Genomic DNA, 17,181 nt, shown 5'->3' on the forward strand with positions numbered 1-17,181 from the left:
AAATGTCGGTTTGATTGGCAAGTTTTGGGCGAAGGGGCGAGGATTACTCTGATTGGTTAAGGTGCTGAGTTTCGGCACGGGATTGGCTTGCAGAAAGACAAGGGCGGGACCAGAAGAGGAAGCTTTTACAGTCGGCTCAGAAACGTAGGAGGCGACACTTGCGTGAGCTGCGCCTCTGTTGGTGAGTAATCTGGGGTGCAGGCGGCCATCTACGCCGGGCGGGCGGAGCGCTTGGCGCCTGGGCTTTCCCGTGCCTCCTGTGGAGAAACTATTTTCCCGCTGCGCGAGGTTAGGGCGCCGCGGAGTTGTCTCTCCTTAACTGGCTCTTACATTCGCACTTTTTCTCCTGGGCCGCCCTCTGAGCTCGTGGGCCTATGGGAGTTGCCACTTAGGACGCTCCGCCTACTGGTTCCCGTAGAGCATCCTGGGACTCGTAGTAAACCTCTCGAGATTTCCCACGCGGGGAGGCGGAGCCGTGTCCTGCTTTCGCTTTGTTTTCCAATCTCTGCCTCCTTCCCGCCTCTCCTGGCTTCCTCGTGAAAGGAAGATCCCTGAGCAGCCCGTTAAGCCCGCTTTGGGGCAAAGGATTCGGAGAAACCCAGGGCTGAAGTTAACCTTTTTCCTTCTTTCAGCTCTACCTCGGCACCTCTCTCCATGGCAGTTCCCGAGACCCGCCCCAACCACACTATTTATATCAACAACCTCAACGAGAAGATCAAGAAGGATGGTGAGTTCTCAGGATAGTCCAGATTGCAGGTTACCTCGCACTCTTCCACCTCCAGCATTCACTTCTCTTCCTTCCCTTTCTCTAGCCAGCCAAACTGTTAGGGTTAATCCTTGAGCCTTTGCCCACGCTGCATTCTGTGTCTCTAACACGCCTTCAGTTCATCTTATCAGCTTGGCCATCAACTTGGTCACTGTCCATCCTTCAAGGCTTCAGCTCACAGGACGCCTCCAAGAAGCTTTCCCCATCCTCTTTCCCCTCGGGTGCCTGCCTCTGACTTCCCATAGGCCCTGGACATCTCCCGCTCAAGCCCTGATTGCTCTGGGCTGTTACGTGAGCATGAGGGTAAGCTCTGGGATTGTCTTGGTCACTGTGGTGTTTGTTCTCCCCGATCAGCCCACAATGGATAGGTTTTAATTTCAAAAAGAAAATGAGATCATAGTAACGATGACTAACACTGTTACCAGGTACTGGTATGTAAATCTCTGTTACAGTAAATTTTCAACAACAAACCTTCAGGAAGGAGCTATTACTCCTGTTTCTCAGATGAGGAGACAGGCTCAGGCATGATGTGATTTGCCCAGGGTCATGCAGCGAGGTAAAGTGGTTGAGGCCACCACTACGGGATTCTGCTTAAGACCTCGATTTTTGGGGCGCCTGGGTGGCTCAGTCGGTTAAGCGTCCAACTTCGGCTCAGGTCATGATCTCGTGGTCTGTGAGTTCAAGCCCGGCGCCGGGCTCTGTGCTGACTGCTCAGAGCCTGGAGCCTGTTTCAGAATCTGTGTCTCCCTCTCTCTCTGACCCTCCCCCGTTCATGCTCTGTCTCTCTCTGTCTCAAAAATAAATAAACGTTAAAAAAAATTTTTTTTAAAAACTTGATTTTTGACATTATCACCTTGATTGAACCTTATTTTCTATATTTGAAAATTGAGCAAAGTCCTAATATTTTCTTTGCGTGGATGTTACGTGGATTAAATTAGCTAAACATCCAAACAGTGTTGACTTTTATGGTACCTGGCAGTTAGTATGGGCTGGATGGAACTTAGCTCTTATCATCACCTTAAGAAAATTGTTGGGAGAACCAATGGAGCTTGCTGGGATTAAGTTTTGAGGTTACCAATAAAGTTACTGTTGAAGAAAGAAAAACAAGCCACGTAAATCCCTTATATGCTCCTAGAGTATCATGCTCAGCCAGTTCTCTATGATGCTGGGAAAACACCCGGTGACAGACATTCCCCGTTTTGCCTTCATGGAGCCATATTCCATTGGGAAAGACAGACCTGCTAACAGACAGTGATACCCCAGAGTCGCCAGGGCCATGATTGGGAAGCACAACCAGAGTGATCAGGACTGGGTTTGAGCACCTAGGTAGAGGGATTTGTTCCCTTTCGTGGAAGAAGAGATGTCTTGGAAAAGCCTTCCAGGTCGAAGAAACAGTATATATGATGTGAGGGAGAAGAGCGTTCTGAACCTGGACCAACATATGATGATGTCTAGGGGCAAAAGAGAGCCCAGGCTATTCTGGAAACTACCAAGTAGTTGTGTGTGACTGAGGCTTGGGACCCAGAACCTTCCAGTGAGCAGTGCGTTGATAGCTCATGGGATCTTATGGGAGGATAGGCCCATAGACTTTGTTCTGAGGGCATCTGGGAGCCAGGCGAGGGACACGATGTGTGGAGGGTGAACTTGAGTGGGCAGGAGAGAAGGGAAAGAGAGAGGCCCAGAGTCCGGGGGAATGGCCGAGCCTCAAACTGGGTTCACGGGTGTGGCGGATGGAGACCAACACCAGAAAGGTGTCAGCAGAATTTTTGGCTAACTGCGCCAGAACACCTTTTACTTCCCTCTTGACCCCACCCTCTCCTGAATTTTCTTTTCTTTCCTCACCTAGTCTTTCAGCAAGTATCTTCAGCTCGGGTGCCTTTTCTGTATGAGATTTTTCTTTTAACATTTTATTTTTGAGAGAGAGACCGAGCGTGAGCAGGGGACGGGCAGAGGGAGAGGGAGACAGAATTCAAAGCGGGCTCCAGGTGCCGAGCTGTCAACACAGAGCCTGAAGCAGGGCTCAAACTCACGAACTCACAAACTGTGGGATCATGACCTGAGCTAAAGTCAGATGCTCAACCGACAGAGTCACCCAGGGGCCCCGGTATTCTATTCTGTTAGGTATGGCAGTTTGTTAGTGAGCTATGGGTTCAGATGGACTTGGGTCCTGGCCCCCATCCCAGCTCTCTAAGGCTCTTCCCGGTACCTTCGGGACACTCCTGTTGAGCCAGTGACAAATCCTCTGAGAGCTTATTTCCATGTTATTAAAAAAGTGAGACCATTACAGTTGCTGCCTCAGGAAGCGGTTGTAAGAATTTAGTGAAGTTCTTTCCGTAAAAAGACGTTTAGTGGTATTGTTATTCATACAACTGTTTTTGGAGAAGCGTGGGTGCTACAGCCTGCACTGAGCATGGGGATACTGCAGTAAACAGTGGAGAGGCTTGTGGCTCTTCAGGATAGCTAAACGGCAGGTTAGCCAGCGTGACGTCAGGAGGTGGGAAATGCCGTGAGGGAAAAGCAGTTAGGTACAAGGAGTGGAGAGAGCGACGGTAGGTGGCATTTATTTAGACAGGGTGGTCGGGGAAGGTCTCTGTGGTGGGAACACTTTTACTGAGACCTGGGTGACCAGAAGGAGAAAGGTCTTTACCGTGGAGGCAGCAGCCAGCGCAAAGGTCCTGAGGCCACACGTGTGTACTGGCCTGAGAAAGGGCTGTGAGGCCAGTGCGGCTAGAGGTAACGGGAGAGGGGTGGAGCGTGGGGGGATGATATTGGAGATGTTGGCCAGGGCCACGTGACACAGGCCTGGGTCAAGGTGCCGGTGACAAAGAAAAGAATGCTCCTGTGTATCGAGCATTTACCGTGTGCCCTTTGTTACGTGTGGCTCCTGTACTTTATGCGACAGCCCCAGGAGGCAGGTACCAGTACTGTCCGTGCACACAGGGGAGCGCACACAACCCATCCCAGTGATTCTTGGCTGCTGCTGGTGTTGCTGCCTCTTGGGGATTCCAGACCTGTGGCACCGTGGCCTTTGGCTGATGGCGTCCATTCTGGGCCATGCCTGGCTCTGAAAAAGGAACTCAACCCCCAGGACAAGGTACCAAGACCTCCAGTCACCCACGGGTGCTTTCCTTCCTCCCCCTGCAGAGCTGAAGAAGTCCCTGTACGCCATCTTCTCCCAGTTTGGCCAGATCCTGGATATCCTGGTTTCCCGAAGCCTGAAGATGAGGGGCCAGGCCTTTGTCATCTTCAAGGAGGTCAGCAGCGCCACCAACGCCCTGCGCTCCATGCAGGGCTTCCCCTTCTACGACAAGCCCATGGTGAGCGCTGTGGGTGTGGAGGGTGTGCACGCACCGCGGTGCTGTGGCAGACTGGATGGGTCTGGGCCTCCCGTCTCCCGCCGTCCAGTCTCCTGAAGTCGGCAGTCCCTCTTGCTGTTTGTCAGCATTCACTGTTCTTTGTACTGGGGTGGGGGTGGAGGACACACAGTGCCCCCAGATGGTGACCTCTTAGAAGTGTCAGGGCTGGGATGGGGGAGGTGCCCAGAGCTTGGAGAGCTTAGAGGAGGCACCTTACCCAGTCCAGGGGTTCAGGGAAGGCTTTCTGGATTTGAGGCTCCAAGGAGAGAGACTAGCTGGGGGAAGCAGGGGAGAAAGCGTTAGATAACCGAGAACATTAGGAAAGTGGGTCAAGTCTGTTTGGCTGGAGCGAAAGGGTGGGAGTGGGGGCAGAGTATGGCCTGGAGATCAAGTCAGAAGTCAGGCCCAGGGGCCAGAGTTTGTCTTGCAAGTGGACCTGACTCTGCGGGTGGTGGGGAGCCATGGAAGGGTTTAGGGAGTTGCCTCTGGCCGTTGGGAGAATGGATTTGAGGGGGGAGTTTAGGGGAGGCTGGGTCAGCTTCCCAGGTGTGAGGGTTTGGGCCAGGACCAGGGCGGGGGGTCGTGAATGGGGAGAATCGGGTGGGTTGCAGGTGTTCAGGAGACTAAGTGGCCGGCCAGGGGCGGGGGGGGGGGGGGGGGCTGCCTTCTGGGAGGTGAAGAATGGCTTAAAGTGCCCGCCCTGAACTAGAATTCCTGCCACATCACTGGCAGACATCTTTGGTTCCTGGGGCCTTTCCCCTTGTCCCTCTTAACCAGTGTTTGAGTTACATCTGATTGGAATATGCCTCCCTGAACCTACTCCCTTGGGTAGGGAAAGCAATGCTCAGGTGTCCAGGTCCCAGGCAGGTCGCCTCCTGTGGAAGACAGTGGGCCCTGGGGGCCGTGGGGTAGCCTGGAACCCTCCCCTCCATGTTGGGAGGGGGCACTGATTTGCCTGCTGTTTTCTCTGGGCGTGGGAGCCCAGACTTGGCCACATCTTCTGATGTTTTTCTGGAGCAGCTAGAAATTAGGTTTTGAAGTATAAAGAGCACGATCTTACTTGATCCTCCTCCCTGCTCTGCCTCCCAAATCACCCCTTGGACCATATCACTCAAGCACCAGTGAGCTCTGTCGGGGAGCCTGTCAACCCTACCTTCAAAATATCCGCCGCTGCCTACTCCTCACCCCTCCCCTGCTGCTGACCTGGTCTCTGCTCTGACCCCTGCTCCCCCACAGGCTGTTCTCTGTGCCGCAGCCACAGCGTTTCTTCCAGCACACCAGTGAAGTCTCATCACTCCCTGCTTATGACACTCCATGGCTCCCAGCTTTCTCAGGAAAAAAAAAGCCAAGTTTCACCAAGGTCTCCAGAGTTCCTCCGTTGCTTCTGTCATCTTATCTCCTTCCTCCGAGTCTGCATTGATCTTGCCTTTCCTTGAACACACTGCACACCTTCACTCTGCTGGTCCTTTGCTAGAAGGCTCTTTCCCTAGATCTCCCTCCATTCCTCTGTCTCTACACCAGGGTCACATCATTGAGGCCTTTCCTGGCCACATCTAAAAATTTTTTTTTTTAAACATTTATTTATTTTGAGTGAGGGAGCATAAATAAGCACATGTGTACCTACAAGCCTGGGAGGAGCAGAAGGGGAGTGAGAATCCCAAGCAAGTTCCGCAGTCTCCAGAGCCCAATACCAGGCTCGCTCTCATGAACTGCATCATGACCTGAGCTGAAATCCAGAGTTGGACATTCAACCAACTGAGCCACTCAGGCGCCCTATGAAATTTTCAATTCTTAATCTTTTTTTTTTTTTTTTAAGTAGGTTTCACACCCTATGTGGGACTTGAACTCCTGACCCTGAGATTGAGAGTCCCATGCTCTACAGACTAAGCCCACCAGGCACCTCTGAAATTTTCAGTTTTTTTCAACACTTCCCATCCACTTCTCCAGTTCACTTTTTTTTTTTTTTTAATGTTTATTTTTGAGAGAGAGACCGCATGAGCGGGAGAGGTGCGGGGCGGTGGGATACAGAATCAGAAGCAGGCTCCTGGCTCTGAGCTGTCAGCACAGAGCCCTACCACGGGGCTCGAACCCATGAACCGTGAGATCATGACCTGACCCGAAATCAGATGCTTAACCGACTAAGCCACCCAGGCGCCCCTCCAATTCACTTTTTAATCTTTTTTCATTGTGTCTTCCTCAGTGAATTACAGCATGAGGGCAGGGGCCTTTTGATAGGCTCATTGCTGTACCCACAGAGTCTAGGTTCTCCATAGACTACTGAGGTTGAGGTTTATTAGCCTGGGAGTCTAAACTTTGGTGTGACCGGAACCCCCTTGCACAGTGTTCCTGTGTTGCCCTTTTTTTCCTCAGGCTTTCTGCCTTTGGCCCGATGCCCAGGACTGTCCCATTTTCCCTTCAACACCCAGTGACCGAACTACGTGCCAGCTACTCTTCAAAGCACTTCAGCTCATTTAGTCCTTAGACTCATCCTTTCGAATGGGAAATACCACAGTCCCCATTTTACAGATGAGAATGTTGAGGCTGGTGATTTCTGTAACATGGCTCTCAGAGTGACTGGGAAGGTCTGCTCTTGTACCCGGGCCATTTGGCCTTGAAATAAACCTACATTCTTCACCCTTCTGTTCTCTATTTGGCAGCGCATTCAGTATGCCAAGACTGACTCGGATATCATTGCCAAGATGAAGGGCACCTTCGTGGAGCGGGACCGCAAGCGGGAGAAGAGGAAGCCCAAGAGCCAGGAGACCCCAGCTGCTAAGAAGGCCGTGCAGGGTGGGGCAGCCGCCCCCGTGGTGGGGGCTGTCCAGGGGCCTGTCCCGGTAAGCCAGAGCGCAGGGATACTGCTCTTTCCCCCATCCTCATGGCCCGGCTTATGGGCACAGTGTATGTGTAGGGGTCTCCCCTTGGGCGTTCACACCCCCTCTCCTTCATCTCCTTCTAGAGATTGTGCGCCTGTCTCAGGGATTAAACACCTGTGTAATGGTGTCTGCACTTAGAAATGCCTCCTTGCTTGCCCAGCTTTCTCAGGATCTCTCTCTGTGTCTCAGTCCTTTGTTTTTTGTTTTTTTTTTCCTCCCCTTGACCTTGATCCTGCTGCCTGTGTCTTTTAAGTTAATGCCTGTGCAGAAAATCCAGAGGAAGCCACGCATCAACTTTTTCTGGATTAGCGAATTTAATTTAGCAGGGCCACTAGACATAAGGTCGGTACGGAAGAAGTTTTATTTCCGTGTGCTAGCACCAAAGAAGTAGACTCCAAACTGAAAAAGAGCTCCGGAGTAAATCCAACGGAAGGTGTGTAGAATCCCCCACCAAAACAACAGAATCTCGCTGAGAGAAGTGGGAGATGAATTCAACAAATGGATGTGAGACTCAAGACTTGTTGAGATGTCAGTTCTCCACATTGGTCTAAAACTCAACACAGTTGCAATCAGAATGCTAACAGGAATTTTGGGAAGGCGCTGGCAGTCTGTTTCCAAGTGTCTGTGGAAAGGCAAAGCGAGGCAGGTGAGAATAAAGCTGGTGGACCTGCTGTAGTCATCAAGATGATGTGATGTTGGCCTAAGGGGAGGAAGATGGACCAGGAAGCAGACAGAACACAGTCCAGAAATAGATCTGCACAGGTGTGGTTACTCAGCCTATGAAGTTACCACTGGGGTCCAGTAGTGAAAGGCCTTTTTTATTTTTATTTTTATTTTTATTTATTTATTTTTTTTTTTGCTGGTAAATGGTGCTGGGCCAACTGGGTATCTGTAAGGCAAAGAATTAGTTCTACCTCAACTGTATCAGTTAACTTGAGATGAATTGTAGACTTCGGTGTGACAGCTTAGAACAAAAAAGATTCTAGAAGGAAACAGGAAAATCTCTTTGGGACCTTTGTGAGGCCACAGAAAGTAGAGCCGTCCTGTTTTCTAAACAGAATCGAGAAAGCCCCTAGTAGGATAGATGAATTGCATCTACTCCTTATTTCTGAGTCTCCACGTTGGCTTTTCTGACCGGATCACCCTGTATTTGTCCTACTTTTACCCACGCCACCTCCCCTTTTGTCTGGCATCGGCAACGGTGTCGGAGTCACTGCCCAGCTTCCCTGTTCTTACTCACTCTCCTCTTCACCCAGCTTTTTGTCCACCTTTTTTTGTCTGCAGCTGTGATTTCAACTCTAGCAGCCCCACCTACCTGGGGTGCCTTCCCTGGGTATCTCCCCTGGGTGCATGAGTTGTGTGCCCTCAGACTGGCTCCCTTCTCCCCCTTTGCCACCACCTCTCCCGTCTCTTTCTGCATCTGCCCCGACTGTCCCTGTCCACCTCTGCCTTGCACTGTGTTCTTTTTTCTGCAGGTCTTTTTTTTTGCCTTGAAGTTTATTTTTGGAAGGAAAAGTACAGCTTGCTCATTATAGCGTTTCTTTTCACTCCTTTTGTTAACAATTGTCAGCATTTGATTTTTTCCAGTTTTTTTTTTTTTGTTATTTTTTTTTTCTGCTCCTATATTGATAAACAAAGTTAGGTCACGTTGACTGGTTTTTTTTTTTTTAATGTTAGAAAAAAAATTTTTTTTAACTTTCTGGCTTGAGTTTGCCCTTGAAGCTTGGGTCTGGTTTGCTCCATCCATTTCCCTTTGGGTGACCTTTGTCTCTATAGGTCCCTTTTTCACCTCTTTCCAAATCTGGGTCTTTCTCCCTATTGTCTTTCACACCCAGGGTTTCTTCTGATGACCTCTTCTCTCTGCCTCCTGCTGACCGCAAACCTGCCTCCTGCCCGTCAGCCACCCCCCTCAGTCCTGCCTCCCTCTCTCTGCAGGGCATGCCCCCGATGACTCAGGCACCCCGCATCATGCACCACATGCCGGGCCAGCCTCCGTACATGCCACCGCCTGGCATGATCCCGCCTCCAGGCCTGGCGCCCGGCCAGATCCCACCAGGGGCCATGCCCCCCCAGCAACTTATGCCGGGGCAGATGCCACCTGCCCAGCCTGTAAGTGTCTACTTCTGGGGTCTCATACAAACAGTCAGAACACGGGACTAGAAAGGGATGGGTGGGGGTGCTGTTTTAGGGTGGGTGATCCGGGCAGGCCCCCCGGAGGAGGTGCCGTTAGATGATAAGAATAAGGACATGGCAGTGGGGCCAGGCCCTGGGGTAGAGAGGGATCGGTATGTTTATTGGAAGAGCTTCGGAAAGGCAGGGTGAGGCTAGAGTGGTGGCCAGAGCCTAGATTGATTTGGTGAACTTCTGCTCAGCACCTGCTAATGGATACAGCAGTGCTCTTTGTGGCTTATCGTCCCATGGGGGTGAGGCAGTGTCGACAGGCAACATCAGGTGTGTCAGGTGAAGGACCAGAAGGAACTCCAGCGGGGCAGGGGGTGGGAAATGGGAAGGCGGTAAGTCCCCACTAGACTCACAGGGTCTGTTGACTTCCTTGCAGCTTTCCGAAAATCCACCAAATCACATCTTGTTCCTCACCAACCTGCCCGAGGAGACCAACGAGCTCATGCTGTCCATGCTTTTCAACCAGTAAGTGGGGCCAGTAGCTGGGCAGGGGCCCCATGGGCGATGGCCAGGAGATGGCGCCATGGGGACCAGTCTCGGGGTTGTGCAGGTGGAGCCCTGAGCCCGCTTGGGATTTGCAGGCAGGACAGTGACTGGAGGCAAAAACGGAGGAAGCAGCAGCTGAGCATGCTGGACCTTCCTCCACTTTTGTGAGGGGTGGGGGAGTCAAGGTTCTGGGCTTCGTCTTTCCAGCCTCTGAGTCAGAAATGCAAGGTGCACAAAAAACAGCCATGAGGTGGCATAGAGCACTGGCTGGATTGGCCATAATTGGCAACTCGAACTGCATTTGCTGGGGGTGGGGATATTTAAAATCTTGCGTGCCAGGGTGTAGGCCACTGGCTGTTGCACAGGGTAACTGTTCACTAGTTAGTGAAGGAAGGGGAGTGTGTGCTCACCTGGTGGCCCTGCTTATGATCTTACATTCTAAAGAACTTCTTTTTTTTTTTTTTTAAGTTTATTTTGAGAGAGTGCGTGCACAAGTGGGGAAGGTGGGGGTGGGCACAGAATCTGAAGCAGGCTTCAGGATCCGAGCTGTCAGCACAGAGCCCCAGGTGGGGCCCGAACTCACAAATCGTGAGATCATGACCTGAGTCGCAATCAAGAGTTGAGCGCTTAGGGGTGCTTGGGTGGCGCAGTCGGTTAAGCGTCCGACTTCAGCCAGGTCACGATCTCGCGGTCCGTGAGTTCGAGCCCCGCGTCGGGCTCTGGGCTGACGGCTCAGAGCCTGGAGCCTGTTTCCGATTCTGTGTCTCCCTCTCTCTCTGCCCCTTGCCCGTTCATGCTCTGTCTCTCTCTGTCCCAAAAATAAATAAACGTTGAAAAAAAAAAAAAAGATGTAATTTAAAAAAAAAAAAAAAGAGTTGAGCGCTTAACCAACTGAGCCACCCAGGCGCCCCAAATGATAGGTATTTTGTAAGAATAACGGCAGAAGAAAGGATACCTAGTAAACTTGAAGATGGTTGCCTAATGGGGAAGGAAGGTAGGGCAGAGAAGAGGGATGGAGAAAAACAGCCGATCATAAAAAGGGTGGCGTTTGTTTCTGGAATGGGGTGGGTGGGTTATGATTGACGAAGGACATGGCAGCAGTGTCCTGTTTCTTGGTTTAGGTTATTTATGGTTGCATAGGTGTTCACGTTGAAGTATTTCCTTAAACGATATGCTTATGTTGTGTGTACCTGTTTGTGTTAGGGTTCCTCAGTGTAGCGTTTTGCATATTTGGGGCTGGATAGTCCTTTGTTACTGGGAGCATCCTGTGCTTTGTAGGATGCTTAGCAACATCCCTGGCCTCTACGCTCCAGATACCAAAACGTTAGAAGGAGATGCCAAGTCTGGATGCCTGAGGTCTGTTCCCTTCTTTCAGGTTCCCTGGCTTCAAGGAGGTCCGACTGGTCCCTGGGCGGCATGATATTGCATTCGTGGAGTTTGACAATGAGGTACAGGCAGGGGCTGCTCGCGATGCCCTGCAGGGCTTCAAGATCACCCAGAACAATGCCATGAAGATCTCCTTTGCCAAGAAGTAGCACCTTTTTCCCCTGCCTGCCCCTGCCCCCTGTTCTGGGGCCACCCCTTCCCCCCTTGGCTCAGCCCCCTGAAGGTAAGTCCCCCCTCGGGGGCTTTCTCAGAGCCGTGTGTGAGTGAGTGGTCGCCACACAGCATTGTACCCAGAGTCTGTCCCCAGACATTGCACCTGGTGCTGTTAGGTCGGAATTAAAGTGGTTTTTTTGAGGTTTGGTTTTTCACAACCATTTGTCGTTTTTATTTTCTTGTTCTCTGTGCCTCCCTTTCTCACACATCAGAATATTCTGGGTGTTTGGACCTCTCATGGTATTGGGGTTTGCAACCTTGGGAAAACACAGAATAGGGTATAACTTTGTCTAAGTTTCAGTTACCTTTACTACTTTGGGAAAATTTCTATTTTGTCTCCATCAGCATTCAGAGCAGGAAATTGAAACCTAGGCTGCCATGTACAGTTGGGCAGGTTGTGTACTGCACAAGGATGCTACCTTTAAGGGTACACTATTCATTTTATAGATCTATATGTTTTTTCTAACATGATAGAGTGTTAAGAGGTTTTTCTTTCTTGTTTTTTAATGTTTATTTTTGAGAGAGAGAGAGACAGAGTGCAAACAGGGGAGGCCGAGAGAGAAGATGACACAGAATCTAAAGCAGGCTCCAGGCTCCAAGCTGTCAGCACAGAGCCTGATGGAGAGCTCGAACTCACGAACCACAAGATCATAACCTCAGCTGAAGTTGGTTGCTTAACCGACTGAGCCACCCAGGTGCCCCAAGAAAGAGGTTTTTCTTCACCTTTTTCAAATCTTCACAAAAATGCTTTCTGTCATAGCAGCAGTCCCCCAAAAACCACGCTAGATACTTCAGGAAGAAAAGGATGGGAACAGGGTACTCAGGAACTCATTGGAAGAATAGTAGGAGTGGCAGCCTGGGTTGGGGACACTTGAGTTCAGGTTTGCAACCTGTGACTGAGCTGCAGTCTGGAGTCCAGGAAGGTGCCACTGCAGCTGATGGAACTGCCCCATCCACACGGGGAGCTACTAACCAGGCACAAGGGGTGTGGCCCCGTCAAACACTGCTGATCTTCCCTGCCGGCTACCCTCCAGCCAGGAGCCTGGGGCAGGTGACTAATCCAGCTCTGGCTCCAGTGCCCTGGCGGCAGGGGAAGGTCTAGGAAATGTAGTTTCCGGTTGGACAGTCGTGTAATCTAACTGAAACTGTGAATGGAAGGGAGATCGAATGGGGACCTTCCTTAGTAGTCCCTCACACCCTTGATCTGGAATTTTGTTTTACTTTTGAGAGAGAGAGAGCACGGGAAGGGCAGAGGGGCAGAGGGAGAGGAAGAGAGAATCTTTTTTTTTTTTTTTTTTTTTTTAATGTTTGTTTACTTTTGAGAGAGCATGGTGGGGAGGGGCAGACAGAGAGGGGGACAGAGGATCCGAAACTGGCTCTGCGCTGACAACAGAGAGCCCAATGCGGGGCTTGAACTCACGAACCATGAGACTGTCACCTGAGCTGAAGTCGGACGCTTAACTGACTGAGCCGCCCAGGTGCCCCAAGGGGGAGAGAGAATCTCAAGCAGTCTCCACACCCAGCATCGAGCCTGATGCAGGGCTCAATCTCAACAACCGTGAGATCGTGACCTGAACCAAAATCAAGACTTGGACACATAATGGACTCTGGAAAATTTTTAAAAGTATGTATGTATGTATGTGTGCATGTATAAATACATACATACACACACATACATACATACATACATATATACAAAATGTGTGTGAGTATGGGAAGGGCAAAGGGGCGGGGGGGGGGAAGGATCCAAACCGGCCTCTGCGTTGACAGCGTCGAACCTGATTGAGGGCCCTAACTCATGAATCATGAGATCGTGACTTGAGCCAAAGTGGGACATTTAACCAACTGAGCCGCCCTGGCACCCAACTCCTGGAAACTTTTTTTTTAATGTTTTACTATTTATTTTTGAGAGAGACAGTGCAAGCAGGGGAGGGCAGAGAGAGAGGGAGACACAGAATCCAAAGCAGGCTCCAGGCTCTGAGCTGTCCACACAGAGCCCGATGCGGGGCTCGAACTGAGATCATGACCTGAGCCTGAGCCACCCAGATGCCCACCCCCACCCCACCCCGGAAATTTGTAATTGACTGAAAAACATACATAAATCGCTAAAGACCCTCCTTCATGCCATATAGATAGAAAAATGAGATCCTTTGCCAGAAATAGAAAATTGACCACAAAAATTAATACAGGAAGACAATGTTCTGTTTGGATATCTTCTGCAAAGGCTCTAAGCCCAAGCCTGCTTCTGCTCTGCTCTTTTTAAATTTTCACTTATTTATCTGTTTATTTATCTTGAGAGAGAGAGGGAGAGAATCCCAAGCAGGCTCTGTGCTGTCAGCACAGAGGCCCAATACAGTCTTTGAGCTCACAAACCATGAGATCATGACCTGAGCCAAACTCAAGAGTCAGATGCTCAACCGACTGAGCTTCCCCCAGGTACCTCTCTGCTCTTTCTATTAAAGAGGAACATCAGCATTTGCAGTGAAGACTTCACAGCACCAAATACAGTCTTTGTGCTCGTAGGATCTGAAAGGGGAAGGGGATTGTCTTCACTAAGAGGCAAGTATTGTAGACAAATGCAAACACCTCGCCCACCACACTGGTGACCACGGGTTCTGTGATCAGCCGGTCCTGGTTTCTGTCGTCTGCCTGGTGGACTCCTTAGCTGCTCCCTTGTGTCGTTGATGTCCCCACTCTAAGGTTCATTTTCTTCCTGTGTGAGGGGTGAATTCCTTGTAGGTTAATACTGTGGTATTGTTGGTACTCGCCACTGCCCCCAACACGCACACCCACTGCCAGGCACTTAGTAAACACGATAAATTCAGCACGTGCTTGCCGAGTACCTGGCATGTGCTAGATACTGTTCTTGGGACAGGACATGCAGTGGTGAGTGAAACAGATGAGCTAACTGCAAACACTTTTGGTACAAACGACGGGGGTGGTGGGGCAGAAGGGCTGGGGAACAGTTCCTGGGTGATCAAGGAAAGCCAGTCATTTGAGAGGACATTTGAGCACAGTGGTTTCTCCCACGGTTGTGGTGATGGGTGTTGGGTGCATAGAGATGGTTTCAGTCCAAGCTTTGTGCCACGTGGATTCTTCCCCATCCCCATGCCCATATGCGCCCAATCTACTTCCCCCTCATGGAAGTTTGGACTTGAGGCCAAAGGTGAGAATGCCTGAGGACAGAGATGGCCACTCAGGAGAATGATCTTGGCCCGTGGATCTATTTGAAGGGCAGTTTTAGAGGTTGAGACCTGAGATCAAATCTCCCACCGCTTTCTCTTGACAACTGACAACTCCACGCTGAGTAAGTGACGGGTATGGGCCTGGACCCCAATCTGGCCCCTCCGCTTGCTGGCCAGTTTCTTAAGGCTCCTCACTGCCATTTCCACGTTGAGTGGGGTTATAACAGCCCTCTTGAGGTGACGGAGAGTGTCCATTTGAGTTAATAAAAATGTATGTGGGTGAGTGCTCTTTAAAGGACTGCTAGCTTTCATTGTCCCTATTTTACAGAGGAGAAAAGCAAGGAGAAATAACTGAGCCCAGGTCACCCATTCGGGAAGTGGCTTGTGAGGATAAATAGTGGTTATGGTAGAGCATAGCCTAGCCTAAGTAAGGCCTGGCATGTAATACTTGGTCCTTCGGAGTGGGGGCTGTTCCTGGGAATCAAAGGGCTGCCTTGTTCTGTCCTTTACAGGAAATTCCAAGGTAGTTTTCCGTACCGGCTCCCTGTTTCTGTTCTCGGAGGGGCCCAGGTACCCAAGTGGACTCAAGATGGAATCGAATATCTCAACCTGCCTGTCCGGGCCTCTGGTTGTCGGGGGGGTGGCTGGCACCTGGAGTGGCCTGGGCTGCTTTGGGCCTATTTGGGTATTTCCTTGGGCGGGCAGCCCTCACCCTGTCCTTGAAATGGTTCTGGCTGGGTAGCAGCCTCTAGGTGGTGTGGATGAAATTTGGGACTGGTTAAGGGCGGAGACGAGACCAAGAACACAAGTTTCCTTGTGCTGCTGGGGAGAGGGAGGGCAGGAGGAAACTGGAGACCCCATTTCCACCCTGGCCACTCTCTTGCTCACAGTCCACAATGGCTGGGTCGCCAGTGTTCCTCGGTGTCATCATTTTGCTGTCTGCCTTCTCAGGGCCTAGTGTCGGGGGTCGCGCCATGCCCAAGCTGGCTGACCGCAAGCTGTGTGCTGATGAGGAATGCAGCTGTAAGAGTTGGGGGGTGGGGGGGGGGGGGTGGGGGACTGGGGGCTTGGATTGCCAGCCTGTGTGGAGGGTGCTGTCATTCTCTTCTATTCCTCCCCCAGACCCCATCTCCATGGCTGTGGCCCTGCAAGACTACGTGGCCCCCGACTGCCGTTTCCTGACCATACACAGGGGCCAAGTTGTGTACGTCTTCTCCAAGCTGAAGGGCCGAGGGCGGCTCTTCTGGGGAGGCAGCGTGAGTCTTGGGAGAACAGAAGAGGAAAGGGTATGGGGCTGGGGTGGGAGTACACCCTAATTTTCCACCTAAAGGGAAAATTTGAAGCGGTGGACTGAAATAGTTTGGCAGGGGGAGGGGGTATTGTGATCTTGATTTTTAATTTGTTGAGCAATTATAGGGCATGAACTAACTATATGGTGCTAGTCTTACGGACACTGAAGAAAGAACAGCGAATGATCCCTTTAATTCTAATGGAAAGGGACAAGCCATCAAAAAACATCAGCAAATATATGCTCCTTTGAGGATTAGTACAGACTGGGTGACTACATCAGGTGGTCAGGGAGGGCATCCACACAGTGCCTCGAGGCTGAGATCTGAGTGACAAGGATGGAGCCAGCCACCTGGAGACCAGGAAGAAAAAATGTACAAAGGTCTTCAGCAGGAATAAGTTTGCCATCTTTCCGGACCCTGGCTTTTAATTTTTCCTCCCCAGGTTCAGGGAGATTACTATGGAGATTTAGCTGCTCGCCTGGGCTATTTCCCCAGTAGTGTCGTACGTGAAGACCAGACCCTGAAACCTGGCAAAATTGATGTGAAGACAGATGTGAGTCTCTTGGGGGCTGGCAGGGATCTGGAGGGGGGACTCTTGGGTTGTGATGATGGGCAATGATCCTCCTACCCTTGGCTCCCCAACTGCCTAGCTGTGTGCCTCGGTTTTCTCATCTGTAAAATGCAGAGGGATTTCTAAGTCTATGTCAGGTTGAGCGGTGCAGATTAGAGGGCTCTGGGCTAATTTGCATAGCATGTGTTTGGCCAAACCTGGCCCCTGCTGCTACAGCTTTTGCTAAAACCGCTAGATCCTTTGTGGTGTGACCGCTGGTTTTCTCCCCACTGTTTTCCCTTTCTCTTTTTCAGAAATGGGATTTCTACTGCCAGTGAGCTCAGCCTACCACTGTCCCTGCTGGGTTTTTTTCCTTCCCGGCTTTATGCAAATATATCAGCCAAGTGCAAACTGCGGGTCTCTGTGGTCTTTATGTGGGGGTGGCGGGGGGGTGGGGTGGGCTGGGGGGGGGTGGGTAACAAAGGAAATGTTTCCCCAGGTTTCTGAATTTGGCCAGTCAACCCACTGACTGTGGTAACGTCAGTGGTTGCTAGGCAGAGTTCCACTCACTAAAAGCTCTTTGCTCCAAGCTGGGTACTGGAGGTGGGCACCTAAGCTTAGATATCACACACAAGCAAATGAGAAGGTGGAATAACCTGAACATCCCGGTTGCGGGTTGTAGTGTCCTCTCTAGACCAATGGAAGGGAGTTGAACTACTGGGAATGAGCCAATCGGACTATGAGGAAGACATAAATCGCAGAATAGAGGTTTTCATGGAAGATCATCTGTAAAGGGAGGTGGGAGGTTAGCCTGCGCGTATTCCCGCAGTTTTCATCCTTGCCTTTGAGGTCAGAAAGAGCCTTTGCCCGCTCATTACCCGCTCTTCTTCAGG

The 17,181-nt window shown here is 50.9% G+C and overlaps 2 protein-coding genes across 4 annotated transcripts; both read left to right on the forward strand.

Moving 5' to 3' along the window:
* Positions 1-4: 4 nt before the first annotated feature.
* On the forward strand, positions 5-11,422 carry SNRPA (small nuclear ribonucleoprotein polypeptide A). 2 transcript variants are annotated; one of them, XM_047836294.1, is made up of 7 exons: positions 5-181; positions 633-727; positions 3,911-4,083; positions 6,780-6,959; positions 8,934-9,107; positions 9,556-9,644; positions 11,041-11,422. In XM_047836294.1, exons 2-7 carry the CDS (start codon positions 655-657, stop codon positions 11,198-11,200), a joined length of 849 nt encoding a protein of 282 aa, XP_047692250.1. In that variant the 5' UTR covers positions 5-181; positions 633-654; the 3' UTR covers positions 11,201-11,422. The 2 variants fall into 2 exon arrangements, with proteins under 2 accessions (XP_047692250.1, XP_047692251.1); XM_047836295.1 differs by lacking the exon at positions 5-181 and adding an exon at positions 212-288.
* Positions 11,423-13,917: 2,495 nt separating this feature from the next.
* Positions 13,918-16,699, forward strand: MIA (MIA SH3 domain containing). Of its 2 annotated transcripts, XM_047836305.1 has the most exons (4): positions 13,918-15,472; positions 15,572-15,705; positions 16,181-16,291; positions 16,603-16,699. In XM_047836305.1, exons 1-4 carry the CDS (start codon positions 15,346-15,348, stop codon positions 16,624-16,626), a joined length of 396 nt encoding a protein of 131 aa, XP_047692261.1. In that variant the 5' UTR covers positions 13,918-15,345; the 3' UTR covers positions 16,627-16,699. The 2 variants fall into 2 exon arrangements, with proteins under 2 accessions (XP_047692261.1, XP_047692260.1); XM_047836304.1 differs by lacking the exon at positions 16,603-16,699 and having other exon boundaries at positions 16,181-16,551.
* Positions 16,700-17,181: the final 482 nt, after the last annotated feature.

Source organism: Prionailurus viverrinus, chromosome E2 (assembly GCF_022837055.1).
Source record: "Prionailurus viverrinus isolate Anna chromosome E2, UM_Priviv_1.0, whole genome shotgun sequence".
Taxonomy (NCBI): domain Eukaryota; kingdom Metazoa; phylum Chordata; class Mammalia; order Carnivora; family Felidae; genus Prionailurus; species Prionailurus viverrinus.

Coding starts and splice junctions, on each gene's coding strand:
- SNRPA (XM_047836294.1), top strand. CDS start 655: ATGGCAGTTCCCGAGACCCGCCCCAACCACACTATTTATATCAACAAC. Junction 728..3,910: donor CGAGAAGATCAAGAAGGATG/GTGAGTTCTCAG, acceptor CTCCCCCTGCAG/AGCTGAAGAAGTCCCTGTAC. Junction 9,645..11,040: donor CTGTCCATGCTTTTCAACCA/GTAAGTGGGGCC, acceptor CCCTTCTTTCAG/GTTCCCTGGCTTCAAGGAGG.
- MIA (XM_047836304.1), top strand. CDS start 15,346: ATGGCTGGGTCGCCAGTGTTCCTCGGTGTCATCATTTTGCTGTCTGCC. Junction 15,473..15,571: donor TGCTGATGAGGAATGCAGCT/GTAAGAGTTGGG, acceptor TTCCTCCCCCAG/ACCCCATCTCCATGGCTGTG. Junction 15,706..16,180: donor GGCTCTTCTGGGGAGGCAGC/GTGAGTCTTGGG, acceptor TTTCCTCCCCAG/GTTCAGGGAGATTACTATGG.